This window comes from Dendrobium catenatum, unplaced genomic scaffold, assembly GCF_001605985.2.
Source record: "Dendrobium catenatum unplaced genomic scaffold, ASM160598v2 fragScaff_scaffold_535, whole genome shotgun sequence".
NCBI lineage: Eukaryota > Viridiplantae > Streptophyta > Magnoliopsida > Asparagales > Orchidaceae > Dendrobium > Dendrobium catenatum.
In genome coordinates, this window is record NW_021318997.1 from 133,220 (window position 1) to 153,495 (window position 20,276).

General features: G+C 33.9%; 1 protein-coding gene across 2 annotated transcripts in view; it reads right to left on the reverse strand.

Annotated features, from left to right (window-relative positions):
* The window catches only part of LOC110093437 (1-(5-phosphoribosyl)-5-[(5-phosphoribosylamino)methylideneamino] imidazole-4-carboxamide isomerase, chloroplastic), an 89,837-nt gene that overhangs the window by 974 nt on the left and 68,587 nt on the right, over positions 1–20,276 (reverse strand). The window contains exons 7-8 of one of the 2 annotated variants that reach the window (XM_028694649.1): positions 16,731–16,864; positions 68–116 (exon numbers count right to left, since the gene is read on the reverse strand). In XM_028694649.1, coding sequence (XP_028550482.1) covers positions 68–116; positions 16,731–16,864 — 183 coding nt within the window. Of the gene's footprint in view, positions 1–42; positions 117–16,730; positions 16,865–20,276 lie in introns of both variants that reach the window. The other variant, XM_028694650.1, reaches the window with a different exon arrangement.

The window sequence follows — 20,276 nt, forward strand, 5'->3', positions numbered from 1 at the left end:
CATTTTCAGGATATTTAAGAAGCAATGAGAATGAGAAAATACCGCAAAATAGTACGATGATACATACAGGTGAAAAGCGCCCAAGCAATGTCACAAGTTCCTCGTCAATTCCAAGCCTGAAAAAAGAAAATAAAAAAATAGAAAAAAAAACGACAATTACAAATTCCACAAGGCGTAACTCCATTCATGTGCATTATTACCAAAAGATGATGACATGTTTTAAACATTTGTCGTAACTTAAGCGGTTAAGCTGTTACAAGACAAAGTCAACCCGTCACCGTGATGTCTTTAACGAAACTTGTGTACTAATAGAAGTGACAATAGATACAGCTTTTTACAATTCAAACAGCATACAGGTAACAAGTTCATGTATACCTCTTCATTAAGCTCGTCATTGAGAAAGACATTAATCACATTTTTTTTTAAGCATGTCTATATTAAAGACATTAATCACATTATTGACACCCACATGCTGTAATTCCCAATCAAGATAGATTGCAGAAGATAACAAGGCGTTTTATGGTGTTTAATTTAACCACCAAGACAAACATTGCTGTATAATATACTCTAACAGTCCGAGTGAAGCCTTTGACAACTAAACGGCCTTGCAATTTTTTATTCTGCTATTAAACTAACATTAAATTATATAAAACTCATTTACAAATGTCCTTCCTCAAAAGAATAAAACCATATACCACAAACAAAATTATTTTTGAAGTTGTCATCTCCTCTAGTACTACAACTCTCCAATTGGGATCGCATAGAGCTTTTTTAATTTTTTTGTAATTGCCACTTTTTCTGCATTTTCAATCAAAACTTGCCGCGCTCATGACAATCTTTTGATATGATAAATAGCAAGACATGCTGCTCATGTACATATTCTAGCCCTTCACAATACATGAGCAATCAATTTCATTACCTTTTCTTAGCATAATTACATCCAGATTCAACTCTTAATTGTGCTTGTGGTGTGTAAGTTTGGGTTCAATAGATGTTTCAACCTCATTTTATTGAGGGGCGGAGCATATATGATGAGGGTTCAATGGTGGGCTTTCAATCCCTAATGTGATAAATTGGTAGATGAGAGACTCTTCTAATATAATTAAAAGAGTTAAGATTAAATTTTAAAAGAGTTATTTTGAAGGTGGATGAAATTAGTGTTGCAAATCTAGACCTAAATCCTGTGATTTTTATGATAACAAACATTATTGTACTCCTTACTATGCTATCTCCTGTTAATTGCTATTATTGCATATATGCTTTTATTGTGCACTAGCATTTCAGGTCCACCGTACATTATCATCTCAAGACTCGATAGAATAGAGTTAAAGTATCTAGAAAAGTTCATAATTTTACTTTTTCTTTTTTCTACATTTCTCGAGTCAAAATTATGTATTTGGTGGATACTATGCTTGGTGACCATGCATAGACATACTCAAGGGAGTGAGTGGCAAAATTAGAAGTTGAATTTTCTAAACTAATCGTATTGTACGATCCATATCGTATTATATGATCAACTAATCAGAAAATCATTAAAACAACTAATTGTGACAATTAAATACTTTGAACTAATCGTACTAGATGATTTACATCGTACAGGACAATCAGTTGAAATCAAGATACTAGCCGGCAATCACAATTTAGGCAATATTTTAAATTTTAAAATTTGAACTAATCGTATTGTATGATAGGTATCGTATTGTACGATGCAATTAAATCTTATAATTAGGGATACAATTTTGGTTAATCTGTCCAATCAAATCGTACTGAAGGATTCAATTCAATCGTATAGTACGACCAGATCAATGCATAGGACGATAATTTATCATCGCCAATCGTACAGGATGAAAAACTAAGTCGTTACAACTAATCGTACTGGACGATTAGTGCAATACATTGAACTGATCGTACAATGCTTCACAAGTCGTACAACACTAATATCATGATTTGAACTAATCGTACTGTATGATCTTGAATCATATTATACAATCAGAGTCACCATAATTGAATTCTAGAGCTTTTTTGTCAAGCCTTGTATTTAATCTCTCAATAGACTTATGTAATGTTCTTTTGGTTGCTGAGTGTTCTTGAGAGAGAGCTTGGATACGAAGAAAGGGAGAGCTTATGTGTAATGGAGAAGTAGTGTAAGGGTTCACACGGTTGCTCCAAGCAAGTGTTTTTCCTTATTTCCTCCAAGTGTTTGTCTAGGTTTCTTGGGTGGCTCTGGAAAAATGTTCTTCTACTAAAGGATGTGATTCTTTGCCATCACCAGGACAGTGAGAAAGGAGGTCGTGATTCTCTGTCATCACCAGGATGGTGAGAAAGGAGGTCGTGATTCTCTGTCATCACTAGGAGTGTGAAAAATGATTCTAGGCTCTCTATCTTCTCTAAGAGGGAGAAAAATGATTGAAGATACCCTACTGTTACCGGGAGGGTGACAAAGTTTTTAGTTCTCTGCCACATCGGGTTTGGTGGAAGGGATTTGTGTAAAGGCTTCTCCGCCTTACAATGGGGGCAAAAAGAGAGACTATATTGATAGTGCAATACTCGGAGAGGACGACCTTGAGAAGTGGATGTACGTTAAGGTTGATCTAACCACTATAAATCTCTAGTGTGTTTGTTCTAATTTTCTACTTTCACAATTTACTTTTTCTGCACTTTATTTATGTGATAACTGCTTGGGGAAAATCGTTGATTAATGCTTCGTTTTGTTGATTAGAATATCATCATCGTCGGATTAATATTTGATAAAATTAAGCGCTTCTACAACAAGTAAAAGTTGCCATTTTTAATAATTGAAAAATCCAAAAATAATCAATTTATTTTTTGAGCAAACAATATTTTATGTTCATCAACTCACCCTCCTATTGGTGTGCCTAAGGAAAAATTCACTTAGGCTTAACATCCTTATCAAACTTTCAATTAGTATGAGAGATGTACTCAGAAATAATGTTTTAGAAAACCTAGAGGAAAATGATCAATAACACATTTCAGAAAAGAAATACCGTAGAAGATCACTTTATTTCTCGTCCGCCATTATTTGAAAATATTCCGTTTGATTTTTGAAAAAAATATGCATGTCTACGTTTTTCAATCTATTGATTTCAGGATTTGGCATATGGTTCAATCTGACTATTCTATATTGACACATTATTAATAGTGTAAAAATTGATATACCTTATATTGAATAGAGTCATGAGGATAAAGAATTTGCTTAGTTAAATGCTAAATGTCGAAATTATTTTTTCTCTGCTTTGAAATCTGATGACTATATGCGAGTATCTACTTGTACTATGAGAAAAGAAATATGTGGTAGACTATGCATTACATATGAGTGAACTAGTGAAGTAAAACATTCTAGATTAAACACTTGAGAACGGACTGCCCCAACCTAAAAGCTCCGGATCAAAGAAAAAGGTGAAGAGAAGACAATTAAAAAAAGTCAAGCTACGAACTCAAAAGGCATTTTGAGCAGACTTCGCTTCAGATTCATCAAAAATAAATATAGAAGAGGTAACCAATATGTTCATTATAGAAAAAGTAACATTAAAAATTCTGATCGAGGGATGCTCTCACAAAAGTCCTAGTGAGAGCATGTAGTACTTGGACAGCAGATGCTCAAGACACATGATTGGAGACATAAAGCAATACATCACGTTGGATGCCAGAATAGGAGGCAAGGTAATACTTGGAGATAATACCACTAAAAAAGTGATAGGCACATATATGATTGGTAATTACAAAAATTTCATTATTTAAAATGTTTTACTAGTAGATGGCTTGAAAAATAATCTGCTTAATATTAGCCAACTGTGTGACAAATGTTTTCACATTAAATTTTTATCTGTTAGTTGTATGATTAGTTTGAATGAAAATACCATTTTAGAAGGGAAGAGAGTTAACAATGTTACATGCTTGATTTGAACTATATTGAATCTACTAATTCTCTTTTTTTGAAAACAATTGCTGATGAATCCTAACTATGGCATAGGAGACTATGCCATGCAAGCATGAAAAATCTTAAGAAAATAATCCAAAAAGACCTAGTTAGAGGCATACCCAAACTAAACTTTTCAAAATACCACATATGTGATGCTTGCCAACTAAGAAAATAAATCAAAACTTCTTTCCACTCAATTAAGGATGTTTTCACCTGTAAACCATAAGAATTCATTCACATGGATTTATTTGGATCGGTTAACACTACTAGCTTAGCAGGACAGTATATGGATATGTGATTGTTTATGATTACTCGAAGTTTACATGATTAGATTTTTATCATATAAGAGTAAATCATTTAAGGAGTTTAAAAGATTCTCCACATAGGAGTGAATCATTCGAGGAGTTTAGAATTCCTCTAGGGAATGTATAGTATCTTAGGTAGATCATCTATCTACTAGCAATCCTGCGTAATTTGCACTAGTATATGCTTCTGGGATTATTCCATAGTCTCTTCTGAAGAGAATTCCTTTACTTAGATTCACTTTAAGGTAGTGCAATATTCTGTCTATAGCTTGCATATGAGTTTGTTTTGGATTTTGTATAAATTGGCTAACCATGCTTACAACAAAAACTATATCTGGCCTAGTATGAAAAAGACATCAATTTCCCATAAGCCCCTCCTAAGCTGCATTATCGACGTTTGGATCGCTTTAGCTTCCCCCAATTTGAGATTTGGTTATATTAGTGTTGGTACTGATTTACAAACAAGTTTATATGTTTCTTTAAGAAGATCATTAAAGTATTTCTATTGCGAAATGAAGATTCCTTTGCTGGAGTAGAATGCTTCAATTCTAAAAAAATATTTTAGAATTGAAATATTTTAATCTATCAAGTTCTTTGATCTCAAATTCCTTGTTATACATAATACCTTTATCCTAATTACCCTAACTTTGATTTCAGGTTTTGGTGGAGCTGGATGAACAAGAGAGTCAAGCTCACTTTCATCATCTTCCTCAATTTCAGTCTCCCTCTGAAGAAGAGGTTTGGTGAAATCATAGTTTAAAATTGCGCAATTAGAGACGCGCCTCTGCGCAATTTAGCCCCCAAGAGCCTCACTGCCTAAGCAATTTTGGGTCCAAATAAGGCTTACGCCTCACAGTCATTGAGACGCGTCTCTAAAGCGATATTGTGCAATTGCATGTGAGGCGCATGCCTCATGAAACCGAGTCCCACAAACTTAAAATTTTAATTAAATTGCCTTATTTCATCTATTCTTGCATTCAGCTCTATTGAACCGAACGGAAGTTCTCCCACAAGCCCAGTTTCGTTCAAAAATCCTCCACTCGGCTCTGCTCGGCCTTCCTTCCCACCGCCTCTCCCGCCCGCGACACCCTACTCCGGTGGATCTTGTAGTGTCCGGCCGCCCTCTAGGAGAACTCAATTGCCAATTTTAGTTTTTTTTTTTTTTAGTTCAAGGAAGGATTTTTCAAGTGAAAGAAAATATAGGGTTTTTATTTTTTGAGATTTTTTGTTTGTTTTCGCATTTGTGCATTAGGAAACATGGTTAGATGCAAGGAAAAGCCAAATACGTCATTGTGGCCTGACCCTTCTTAGAAATACAGTGTGTAAGTTGATGTAGGAGGTGGCGAGAAGACGTGTATTTAAAATGCAATTTTTGTGATAAGGTGGTGAAGGGAGGAGTTACTCGCATGAAGGAACACTTATTCGGCTCACATAAGAATGGAAATGCTCAAATCCGGAGGTGAAGCTTGGCTTGTATCATTGCATGGAACGACTAATACCAGACCAGACCGTCAGGGAGCTAATAGAATTAGAACTTAGTCTATTTCGGTGTTGACCCTTTTCCCGTGAAAAACAAAACAAAAAAAAAAAAGAAAAAAATTCCCATACCTGCTCTGGCGTCGCACGACCTCGCACGTCGCTCGTATGACCGACGTTTCTTCAGTCACACCCGAATTTGACCTACCCCTTAACAGTCAATCTGGAGTATAACAGAGAAGGAAAATCTAAACCGGTTCCTTTATACTAACACCCATTCCGAGCTACCACTTTTAGAATGGAGTGAGTAAAAGAAATCTATTTAGACTCTCCTAACTTGCCAGCCTATCTAATTCCATAATTAATAATGAGAAGCATATAATGTCCCTTAATGAACATCAAATATAATTGAAGTAAATATATAGCTCTATTAAAACTTTTAAAATTCATTCACATATCTGGTCTGTACATCTAGCATTCAGATCTCGTTTTAGATATCTTTGCACATCCAAAATGTATTTACACTAAAAGAATGGTCACCTCTTTTTATTGTCCCAAGGGCTCCTTCCCTTTCCTGTAGTACAATAACTGCTAATGAGCAAGGCTCAATGAAATACATAAGCAATTTATAAGAAATAATAATAAACAAATAAGAAATGCTTAATAATGCTAACATAGTTACAATACATATTGAAAGGTCATATTGAGCCTAAAAGTTCTTAGCTTAACAGTATTATTCATCTTACCAAAATTGTTTAACATTCTTAAACAAGTCATATAATGGCTATAAGCTTTTGCACCATTTTAGCGTTCTAATTCAAGGTTAGGTCTAACTTCCCAACTTTTTAGAATGGAAATTGTTCTCTCGTTCAGGGTTGAGTCAAATTTCTAAGCTTTTAGAATTAAGAGTGTAGGCTTACCTCATCAGGACTTTCGCCTTTACATGTGCGGGTCTATCCCCCATTTATAGCTTATTTCACTTTTCATAAAGTCATCCTTTTTAGGCCTAATGACATATGCTTTTGATGACATAGTTATGCTTTAGCTACTCTTTAGCTGCCCTTTAGCTGCCATTTAACTGCTCTTCAGTTGCCCTTTAGGTACCATTTAGGTGCCATTTAGTTGTGCTTTAGGTGCTCTTTAGTTGCCCTTTAGTTGCGCTTTAGCTGCGCTTTAGCTGCCCTTTAACTGCGATTTAGCTGCCCTTTAACTGTCCTTTAACTGCGCTTTAGCCATCCTTTAGCTGCCCTTTAGTTACGCTTTAGCTGCTCTTTATCTCATTCATTTTTTTATGAATATTTACCCTTTTAGACTTACGAAATCATTAACATTGATAAAAATTACTCTCAACAAAAAAAATTTCATACATATTCGACCATGTTCATACAAAATAACTAAAATAAACTGAAATACATGTGGTCATAAGCATACTCAAGATGAAATCCAATAACAAAATATTTACTAATTCTTATAATCTTGGTTGGATATCTCACATCGTTAGGAATTTGTTCTCCTAGATTTTGTCTTCTTTTCTTCTTGTAATCAATCTCAATTAAGTTCCTCTTCATTCAATAGTAATCTTTTTCTTTCTTTTCTTATGTCCACCAATCTACCATAATGAACTCAGCTACCACCAACTGATTTCAACAAACATTATTAAATTCCATCCTTTTTAACCATAGATTTCAGCAAAAGTTCATTTTAGTAACTATAAATTATTTTACCTGGACTTTATCTTCCCAACTAAACCTTCACGAATCCTCTAGCACCCGCTCACAACAGCTTAGCAAACTCCAGATAAACTTATATGTGGTAAGAAAATTGGAAATGAGAAGTGAACTAAAACATACTTTATATCTGAGTGCTTTTTCCAGTTAGTCCACCAAACTCATCCATAGTCGTCAGATTTCAACATGTCAAAATCAATCCCTTCCATGCTTAGATTAGTGGAATAACTACAATAGAATATATATTAAATAAATGGTATGCTACAATATTATCCACTATCTAGTTAATTGTTAATTAACTAAGTTGATTAATCTATTAAATAAATTTATATTTATATAAACTTATAATAAAATAAGTTAATATTCATAGGAAGTTAATGCATACATTAATTTTATCATTTTGAGGGCATTACAATCACCCCTCCTTTTTGAAATTTCGTCTTCAAAATTATCTTAGCCGTCATCAATTAAATGAGGGAATATCAATCTAATGTCTTCCTCTTTCCCAGGTTGCTTCTTTTTTTGGCATGAATTTCCATTTCACTTTAACATGTGGAATATGCCGATTTCTAAGTTGTTTAGTATCAACATCTAGTATTCCTTTTGGTTCTTCAGTATAAATCAGATTTTTCTGTAGATCAATTTCATCACGTTAAATTCTCTGATGGTCATCTGTAACCTCAATCTTAGCAATGACTCGTGAAAAACATTATGAATAGCTGACATGTCTACTATAAGAGCAAGTCTATAAACAATTTTTTCAATTCATTCAATAATTTTAAAAGGTCCTATATATCTCGGATTCAATTTGCCTCCTGACCAAATCTAGTTGTACCTTTCACAGGCTTAACCTTCAAGAATACAAAATCACCCACTTCAAACTCTACTGCTCTATGCTTAGGGTTATAATACTTTTGCTGACGATCTTGGGCAGCTTTTAATCTGTCTCTTATTAATCTGATTTTCTCTGTTTCTTCATCAACTAACTCTGGATCCATTAGTTGTCTTTTTCCTACCTCAACCCAAGTTGAGGGAGTTCTGCATTTTCTAACATAAAGTGCTTTATATGGCGCCATTTGTATACTAAATTGATAACTATTGTTGTAGACAAATTCTATTAATGGTATGTGATCTTCCCAACTACCTTTGAATTCCAAAACACATAACTTCAATAAGTCTTCCAGTACTTGAATGGTTCTTTCAGATTGACCATCAGTCTGATGGTAAAAGGCTGTATTGAAATGCAGATTTATGCCCAAGCTTTCTTAAATGTCTTTCCACAGTCTAGAAATAAATCGACAATCTTTATCTAATATAATAACTTTTGGAATACCATGTAATCTAACAATCTCTTTTACATACAAGCGTGCTAATTTGTCTATTGAATCAGTTTGCTTAATAGGCAAAAAGTGAACTGATTTTGTCAGTCAATCAATAATCAGCCAAATGCTATCATGTCACTATTTGGATCTCGAAAATCTCATAACAAAATCCATTGCAATGTCTTCCCACTTCCACACAGGGATAGGTAATGATTGCAGTAAGCCACTAGGTCGTTGGTCTTTCGCTTTCACCATTAGACATGCTTCACACTTAGCTACATATTCTGTAATGTCTTTCTTCATACCTGGCCACCAGAACATTAATTTTAAGTCTTTATACATCTTGGTACTACCTGAATGAATTGTATAACCTGAATAATGAGCTTCTTTCAAAATTTCCTTTCTTAAATCCAGATCGTAAGGCATTCACAACTGGAATTTGTGCTTAATGATTCCATCAAGATCAACATAAAGATCAAGTTTTTCCCTGATTGGGCCTGCTCCATCAATTTTGAAAATTCACTACTATGCTTTTGAGTTTCTTTGATACCATCTGTTAAAGTGGGTTTTACTGTCATCTGAAACAAATATTCATAATTTTTGAAATCTATAATCTCCAATTGCAAAATTTTCATTTTCTTAATCAGTTGAACCTCTTGAGTAATCACTCAGTTCATCATTCCTGTAGACTTGCGACTCAAAGCATCGGCTACAATTTATTTTAAGCCAGTAAAAATCTTCCTTTATTATCTCTAATAACTCCACCAGCACCTGTTTTGTTTGATCTAAACAGCGAAGCATCAATATTCACCTTAATCCAATTAGGAGGAGGGTGCCAATAATTGCAAAGCAGCTTATGAAGCTGATTAACACCCCTGTGTTTCGAGATAAGGTTATATTAATAGGAAGTAGCAACAAAGCTAAGAACATTTGAAGCAATAAATGATGAACTGTCTTCTACACCTCCATACTTTACCTTATTCCATACTCTTCCAAGAAAAGAATAGTAATGTACAATACATGTTGGCAATAAAAGGATTAGTTCAAGCTAACCTTTCAAACATAGCTTTGCATTCCACAAAAGATGAGAATATTGGCACTTGAAATCCCCATGAATTAAGAACCTTTATCACTTGATAAAGTTTAACACATTCAACTGCAATATGATCAGAATATTCAATGGCATGACAACCTCTTGGACACAAGTTATTATCCAATAGCCTCCTATGTATAAGAAATTCATTCGAAGGAATAGCATTGATGTAGAAACGCTAAAAAAACATCTTCACCCGAGAGTTAAGCTTCAATCTCCTCACCCACCTCCAATAACTATCTTCCTTATCATCTTCAAATAACGCCTTTGAAGCAATTGCAGCAATCCTTTTACCAGAAAATTTAGAAATAAGCTCTACCCAATCCTGTACCAATTCGGGAAATATTTGAGTTTGAATTATCAAGTCCACTAGATCTCCAAATTGATGCTTCAAACTCTCCACCTTCCATTTCCCATTCGAAATAAACATGTCCATGAAGAATGCATCTTTTTCATATTCTGCAACATATGTAGGCCACCTATCCAAACTTTTATCAAGAATCTAAACATCCCTTAGGACATTAATTGAAGAACAAGAAATTTTCCACCTCACAATATAACGAATATATTTTGCCCCATCCAGAATTATTTAACAAGTGGCTGAAATATACCTCCGCGCCTCAATGTTGCACAAATTATCACCATACTTAGCAATCAAGTTTCTATTCAGAAGAGAATCATGATACTTAATGAGATTCCAAGCAAATCTAGCCCTCAACGGACCTAACTTGGCTGCAGCTGAATAAAGACCAAGTCCTCCCTTATTCATTGTTTAACATAAGATCTCCCAAGCAACATAATGGAGTACATGATCACCATTTTGCTTGTTCCAAATAAAATTCCTGCACATTTTGTCAAACTCCTACAAGATACCCATTGGAACCAATGAATGAGTTGATATAAATAATGGAAGATTAAGAAAAATTGATTTAACCAGAACCATCCTGCATACTAAGGAAATAAATCTATTTCCCCACACATTCAACCTATTTAGAGATTTCTCCATCATGTTTTGAAAATCTGACTTCAAAACCCTTCTCAAGGAAATTTTCATTCCAAGATAAACCATCTCCTTCACCACTTTGTAACCCAATATTTTTGAGATACTTTTCTTTTTTCTACTATTGATAGTTTTAACAAATAGAATGGTTGATTTTTGGATATTAATTCTTTGTCCTGACCAATTGCAATAGTCCAAGAGAATTTTCTTCACCTTTTTCACATTTTTAGTGTTTGCATCCTAAAACAATGAGACATAATCTGCATACAACAAATGAGAAATTTTCTGTGCATTTGAAGAAATTTTAATCCCAAGGTTTCTACCTTTTTGAGTAAATGCATTAGAAAGAAGTTGAGAGCAAATAATAAATAAAAAGGGAGATAAAGGACACCCTTGTTGAAAACGACTTTTCGCCTCTATCTACTTGGAATTACTCCCATTGATCAGACTAGAGAACTTTGAATCAACTACACATTCCATTAACATATTAGCAAATTTTTTCGGGAAACCCTAAGTAACCCAATACTTGTTGTAAAGTAGACCAGCACATATTATCGTAAGCTTGCTCCATATCAATCTTGATAGCCAAAAAACCTTTATTCGCCTTAGAAAATCAGATTTTGTGGAAAACTTCTTGCGCCAAAAAAATGTGATCATATATAGACCTTCTTCTAATGAATGTCACTTGATCCTCATATATGATCTTAGGAATAATTAACAATAATCTATCCAACAAAACTTTAGCCACTATTTTGTATAGTTTTGCAAAGACTAATAGGAGATAATTAGAAGGAACCACAGATTCTTCACTTTAGGAATTAGAACAATAAGAGTCTCCTTCCATTCTAAACACAACTTCCCCGAAGAAAATAAATGATTGATTGCATTACAAAAATCTTCACAAATTATATTTCAATAAGCTTTAATAAAAGAATGTGAAATGCCATCAATGCCTGGTGACACATTAGCACCAAGGTTTTTGATAACCTCCAACACTTCATTCTTAGTGAAATCATCCTCCGGCAATCTTCTGACCTCATCCAGAAGCATACAAGGACTCGGCTAACCGTTCAAGATGCACTTCCTAACTCACCACTTATCTAGGAAGTAATTGAAAAACACTTCCTCCATATCCTTCTGATCTTCTACTAGAACTCCCTGAACATCCTTCACATGATTTATCCAATTCCCACTCCTAGCACTAGCAAAAGCATAGAAATATTCTGAGTTAGAATCCTCATCCTTAATCTACCTGACTTTGGCCCTTTGTCTCCACCAAGTGTTCAACCGAGTAACAAACGCATTCAATTCACTTACATTAAATCTTGAAAGAAACAGTTTTTCTTCGAATAACCAGCCATTTTCCGCCTCCTCCTGAAGCTGCAGCACCTCCTTTTTAAGGTTGTCCTTCAATGATAAGAAGTTCTGTAGTTTGGCTTTACGCCAAAAAAATAAAGCTCTAAACGTTCTCTTGCATTTTTTATTCAACACCTGAACCGCATCCCCCTCCGAAGATTTGTTTCAGGTTTTTGAAACAATGAAAGAAGAAGCATGATACGAAGCCCAAATATCTTCAAACTTAAGAATTTTTTTCCTCTTAAAGGAGTTAAAGATCTTCAAAACAATTGGACAATGATCCGAAGCTATTCTAGCAAGATGTCTTACAACAACCACTTGAATCTTCTCTAATGCAAAAAATTCAATAAGTAACTATCCAATCTTTCCAAAATATGGCCACCACCGCTTTTGATATTGCACCAAGTGAATTTAGGGCCCAACAACCCCCCTTCATGATAATCATTGCTATTCATAAACACCTTCATCTCCTTTGGACCTTGTGAGAAAACAACTTCTTTCCCCCCTCTTATCCTCTTGAGATAGAATACAAGTAAAGTCATCACCAACCACCAAAGGGATGTCTCTATGTGAAAACGATTGAAGACAGTCCCACAAATATCTTCTTTTACACACCTCTTGCTACCATAAACCATAAAAATCATTCACTTCTTTCTTCAAAACATTTAGATCACCAATAACACATTGGGATGAAGCCTTTAATAACGAAAATGAAGCCAAATCTGATTTCCAAATAACCATAATCCCTCGAGACATTCCCTTAGAAGGAAAGATGAAAAAATCCCACTCAACACCCATAATTTTATTAAACTCCACTCTATCCATTAAATAAATTTTAGTCTCCACAATGCTCACAAATAACACATCCATATCTTTGACAAATTCTTTTAAATAAAGAGAGGAATATCTTTTTCTAGCCCCTCTACAATTCCAAAAAGCTACGGAACTCATTAAACATTTAAGGGGGAAGATCCCCCACCCTTACCTTTGCTCAATCCCTCTAGCTTTCTATTTCGAGAAAGGATTTTCACTAGCCCAAGGGACTTTAGTTCCATGGAGAGCTTAGATTTAGCTACACCCGAGCTGCCATCAACCTCCTTACTATTAGCAAGGAGTGCATTAAGTTCATTAACTAGTGCATTAAGTTCAAAGAAGCCATAAAATAATTCAGTCATCATTTTGCCTTAATTCTAGTTGAATTTAGACAGCATTTTGAATTATTAATTCTCCATATATTGCTCAAATGTTGGGCATCTCAAGCAAAGCCCAGGGTTAAGGGGCAACACGAGGCATACCCAAACCAATCATACCGAGAATGAAAATTTGGATGGTACGAAGCATCTAGGAATCTCAAGGACCACACAATTCATTTAAAAAAAAGGTAAACTGACATTAGCCTCACCATAGAGAATGACTCTTAAAAGGGAATGACTCTTAAAAGTGGTTCTGTCCATGGCTCTATCAGATTGTTGAAAATTCAAAGAACTCATAGTCAGAATTGAGGTGAGGGAAGTGTGTTTCCAATACAAGCACGTTGAGAACAATGCTTATGGAGAACATTCGAGCTCAACTCCAAGGGTTCATCGGAAATTAGTGAATTTGGAGTAGAATGCATAAGCGAAATAGAAAATAAATATGCAATAAATTTACCACCGTGTAAGAATGGCATTAAGGCCTTACATAGTTGGCCACAATTCCCTTGGTTCATTGAGCATCCACTGATATTATGGTTAACCATGCGAGTTGAAGAAGAAAAATGAGGAGATACTACATTAGAGGGAGAGTTGGAGTTAAGCTAGTCACCCTATACCCAAAATTAGCTTTAACAGCAAGAGCACAGCAGACCTCACTACTACTCCTTGGAATGGGCACGAATTCGACACTGCTTCATCATGCATCTAATCCAACTCACTTGACATGGTTATCATGCCTCTAAGCCCACTCACTTGACATGGTTATGGAAGCTTTAAGATGTTTAGGATGGCACAAAATGCTCCAAAAGCAGTGGGATACTAATCCCCAATGCATAGACCATCTAGGAAAGAATATTTTTAAAATGATTCCAACCCTATTTGGTACAAAATAAGCAAAAAAAATTTCTTGCAGATCCTGATGGGGGTCATCAACTTGGGTGTTGGATTTCAGCCGAATGAAAGGAAGCCCTAGAAGCACACAATTTATCTACAAATTTTGTACCATTTTAAGCGTTAAAATGATGGCATGCCAAAATGAACATGCTCAAGTTTGTGGACCCATAAATAAAAACTTGTCAGAAAAGGTCTACATAGAAATAGGATGGCAGACATGATTAACACTACCCAAGGCCAACCCCAATTGACCGAGATAATGAGGTTGATCATAATCACTCTTTTTTTTATTGCCAATTTGGGTCATTTTGATACTAGGATAATTTCGGATACATCTAGCGGCTCTTCAACACGACCTCACTTGAGAGTGCCAACATGGAACAAATCTTCGAGTCCACAAATTGGGGTACTCAAACAAGATGACCATATTGGATCAGATCATCCAATAGATACATGGGGGATAGATAGCTCAACTAAAACATGATGGGGTTGATCTAGTCAAGTAAGACAGAAGTGACTCAAGCATGATTCAATTAGGTTAACATGGTGACCCCACAAAATTTGTGCCATGTCTACTGAGATAGCAAGGGATCAAAGAAAGTGTCCACCAATTCAAGGCTACACCAAGCCATCCATGAATACTCTTATTCAATCAAACAACACTACCACGTCCATCAAACCAGGCAGCCAGGTTGTAAAAGATTAATTCAATTCTAGGATCTTCTTAGAGGTCAACAATTTATTGCACAATACTTCAGACGATACCATATCATCATGATAGTATAAGTCATTGCAGGTCCTAGTGCATCCAATCTTAATACCCAAGGATGAATTTTAAAATTCACAATAAAAGAAAGAGAACCAATGGCGCAATTCAAATATTTGATAAACATTTTGTTAGAGACAATATTACGCCAGAAATCTAGAACATGAATGCAGGAAAAAATCAAATCGATCATCCAATAACACCCTTTACTCGCAATGAACAAAAGAGATCGATAAACCACTTGAATTTTAACATAATCAAGATATTTAGGTGTATATGAAATAAAACACCGTGATTCCCAATCATATAATTGAATGCCAAGGCCACCGCCTTCAACTGTAGGGCTTAACTATAACTTCTTTGAAAAAACAACATAGAGAGGGTTAGGATAGAATAGAGACGCCTGCAGGTATCTTAAATTGATTTCTAAAAGCTCATAATTGTTGGTGAAGGAGATACGCCTTATTTCCTTGGTTTTTCATTTAAGGGTTTCTCATGAATTTTTCAATAGGTTCCTTTACTGCGATCAAATTTTTGTTAGAGATCACACTTAAATCAGATTAACTATTAGACTGTTTTATAAATTATATAATCCAGAATATTATCTCATTCATAAAAACTGAGTCTTACGTAGACTTTAGCAATTAATTATTTTGAACTTACATGAATCATCTTCCCATAGCATTTCTTCTGTCAAGCCTCCGCGAACACTTCTAATATGTTGGGAATTGGTTCATTCCTATAAATGACCTCTTTCTTCCTCAAATTCCCCATTTAATCCATAGAGTAAGACAAGGCCACATTCTTTCTCAAGTTTTCGGATAATATTTCAAACTATCTTTAGGGAAACTCCAATTAGTTTCAAAGAATATATCCATCATGAGTTGTAATTCAGAGAGAGTATTAAAATATTTAGTTGCACATTGACGTGTATTCTCCATAACAACACAAATATCAAAGCATTGTGTTTTCTTTTTGAAATTAAAATTAAGGATAGGACATTAAAATAAAAAAATGACCCTAAAGTATTATGCAATTAAAAAAATAATTGAGACTTACAAGTAAACTTGGGTAATGTTATATGAAATAAAGTGTTGGGTAATAGAAATGTTATCAGAAGCTAAGTTGAAAAGGAAAAAAGAAATATAATAGGATGGATGCAAAAAAAAAGAAGGTGAGAGAAAAGTCTATGTGTGCATCGTAGGAGAAAAGTATATCCATGTGTTTGCATGTACAGCCCAACCCCATAAAAATCCTACCAAAAATGATTATCGCAATTGAATTATAAACCTGCAAAAGATGATGTGATGACCGTATCAAAAGAAAAAAAGAAAGATTAAAAGAATGGCTGATAATACTTGTAAAACAAATAATGTAAAGGATTGTAATTAAATGTATGATATAGCCTATAGTAAATACAGGATCTGACTCTTTTGAAGAAATTGATGATGACTAGATGACTAAAACATTGTTATGGACTTATGAAGTAAATGTAGATGGCAAATCTAGATTTTCTAGTTTGGCAGGGCATATTCCAATGCAAAAAATAAGAACCTTGTTCACACAGGAACAGTGTCAAAGTAAAATAAAGCATTTATGTATCAGACAATGAGAAGCGAAGCATGACTGAAAAAAGGAATGACATAAGATTTGAATACCTTTTTCCTTCCATATCTACTCCGTGAACAAGAAATTCATCAGCAAAGCTTGCAAGGAATGCTAAGTTTTCCTCATCCAAACACAAATTACTGAATTTCTGCCATCTATCAGTTACAATGACATACTTCTCATCCTGTACATGAAAATTCAGGTCCTTAGAACCAACCAAACCAAACAAACATGATTCAAATGAGTAAGCACATGAATGTAAACTATTATTAGCCCATATAAATCAATGTCAATATAAAGAAAGATATGGGGGGCCAACTGCCAAGAATCATTAACTTAGAACCTCCTGGCCTACTGATTAAATAATTTATTCAAAGAACAATGTGTCATTCAGGAACAATATCCAACATCTTTACCATCAAGAAAAGTACCGAATTTCAAATCGAGTGACTAAAAGTGATATTTCTGGAACATAATAAAAAGGAATACATTATCATCATCATAAAATACCAATTCCTTAAAGCCTTCTGGCTTGCTTGCATTTCATTGCTTCTTTGCTCTTTGTCATATATGTTGAAGCTTCTTTCCTAATTTTTTTTATTCTAGCAAAATGCAAGCAATAGAAACTAGGTTAATACTTCATTTCAAATTGATCATGTGTAATGATAAAGATATCAAAACGTTTATCTTAAATGTTATTTTTGGTAAACTTCAACCACAAAGAAATTCTACCTGCAATAACTATAGTGTAAATTCTCTGAAACCAAATCAAACACACTGTACATTCATATATCTCAAAAACTCTATCCAGAAGCAAGTCAACCAGATAAAAGGATTCTTCTGACCTCTAATTAGTAACTGCACATGAATCAATTGTCCATAAGCATTTTAATATTATACTTTTTACTGCATATTTTTTGGATTGTAAATCTTATGTAATTGGATATATTATCTTATTGTTTACATAGAATTTTCATGTACCCCAAAACCCAATAAATACAAGGTCCTTGGGCAATTTTTGGAGACAAATCATTTGGGAGCTTTCGGATTCCTTAGTAACTTTCTATCTCTTCCACTTTCTCTCCTTTTTGGGCTCCACTAGAACCTTGTAGCATGCAAATAAACATCAGGTGTCACCCACAAACTGATTTAGAATCTTTTTGGGCTCCACTAGAACCTTGTAGCATGTGAATAAACATCAGGTGTCACCCACAAACTGATTTAAATCCAACACATGCAACATGAATGTTCGGCTAGCGAAAATACGCGTGAACCTCACTCTCACATGGTTAAGGTCCCCTCTTTCCTTGAGGTAGATTGGATTTAAAATTTAACCAGATTTCTCCTGAGAGTAATGTCAGAGTTTATTTAGATCTAAGTCCTACCTCCTATGAGCACAAGCCCTTTTAGTTAATTACCTCTTCTAATGCGTAGAAGAGCACTCTCGATTAGAGATGAAATTATATTTAGTCTGTCATGAAGTGCAGATTTGTGTACAACAATGTGTGAATGTTCTATACCCTATTTGTGGGGGGATGAAGATAGACCTGATCAGGATCCCATGATTCCGTCATCACGGGCATACCATAGGATTCAGTCTACCTATACTAACGAACATTGATCGTAGTGTCCAGAGAATCTAATTAGCAGTCATGGATTGCCTCCTCTAATGGATCTCGAGTAGATTGAGGTGGATATATATATATATATATATTAATCATTTAATTTGAGTAGGGACTTATGGCTTCATTTTGAAGTTGCATATAGTATAGGTTTGGGTTGGGTCTTACATCTCCGTTTAGGAGTTTCCCGTAATTTGAATTTAGGCCAGGGCTTACGACTTTCATGTGAAAGTAGCTCGTGTGATTGGATTTGTGTAAGGTCTTATGACTTTCATTTGAAAGTAACCCGAAAAGCGGATCTTACGACCTCTATTAGAGGTGGCTCAGATAACCGGTCTTACAACTTAGCCTTATAGGCTAAGATGCCCATGGGGTTTGTATGCTCAGATAGGTCTTATGGCTTTTAGGTTTAGAATTTGTCTAATGGGTCTTACAACCTAGCTCTGTAAGCTAGGTAGTTCGTATAGTGGGTCTTACAACCTAATCCTATAGACTAAGATGCCTAAAGAGGGGTCTAGAATTATGTTATTACCTAGACATTTTCACTAAAAAAGGCGGACTTACGACTTTCATTGAAAGTAGTCAGGAAGGGGTTTAGGTTTAGGTTAGTTTTACCTAAAGATTCTCCTTATAATCGGTCTTACAGCATCTATTAGAAGTTATCATATGAAATTTCAGATGTAAATTGTTTCACTTACCAAATATACTTAGTGAAATAATTACCTGTATGATTTATTGATTATATTAAAAATAACTTATAGGGCTTAGGTTAGCGATGACATAGCTTTACACTTTTCACTCGCTTGACACCAATGTTAGCATTTCATTTTTGCATGCAATGGTAGTTTCTGACATATAACCGTAATTTTCTTACTAGTTTTGGCGGTAGCCTTATATGCAGTAGGTTTGTTCAATTACGTACTAGTTTTGTTCTGTTTAGCATTAATTTTACATTACTTGCTATATTTAATACACTGTATTAATGCCATATTTGTTTTCTTACTAGCTACGGCTTTCAAACATCAGCTCTCCAAACATCTACAAGCTAACGATCTGAGGGAGTTTGAGTTTGTTTGAGAGCTTGCAATTTGTAACTTGTAGCTATTTGGAGAGTCTGATGTTCGAAAGCCTTAGCTTGTACTTAGGTCGTATTAGTGGAAAAATAATGAAATTCCTACATTTTCTTTTCTTTTGTGTATTATTTAATTAGATTAAATTTTAATTGCTCAGCTCATTAATTAAATGTATTTAAAAATTATTCAATTATTTAAAATGATTGCTCAATTAATTTGATTTAAATTTTAAATTAAAATTTATTGCTTAGTTTGAATTCAATTTGTTTAAATTTTAAATGTTATTTTTAAAGTTATTTGATTAATTTATTTATATTACTAATTAAATCTAATCACTCATTCTTTTAATTGAATTTATTAAATGTTATTCAATTAAATTTGAGTTTTAATTAAATCTCAAATTAATGATTAATTTCAGAATTAAAGATTTAATGACTTAGATTTCTTTTACTTGACTTAATCAAAATTCAATTTATGGACTTATATTATTTAATTATTTATATTAATTTAATTGATTAAGTTAATATTAATTGGATTAGTTTAACTCAGTTAAAATTTTGATTTAATTAAGTTTTATTTATTGAATTTTCATTCCAGTTAATTGAATCCCAATTTAAAATTTGAATTTTTGATTTAAAATTATTATTTTTGATATATTTTAAGTTAATCAATTATTTAATGACTCAAGATTGAACTTCAATTTTAGAATTAATTACTTAATTGATTAGGTTAGCTGTTGAATTTGTTTTAAATTAACTATTAGAGATTTAGATTGAAATAAATCAGTTAAGTTTAAATTATAATTTAGAGTTTAAAGTTTAAATTTAATTTTTGAATCTCAGTTTTTTTTAGATAATAAGTTTAATTTAAATTTTAAGGTAAAGTTTTAAATTAATCAGTT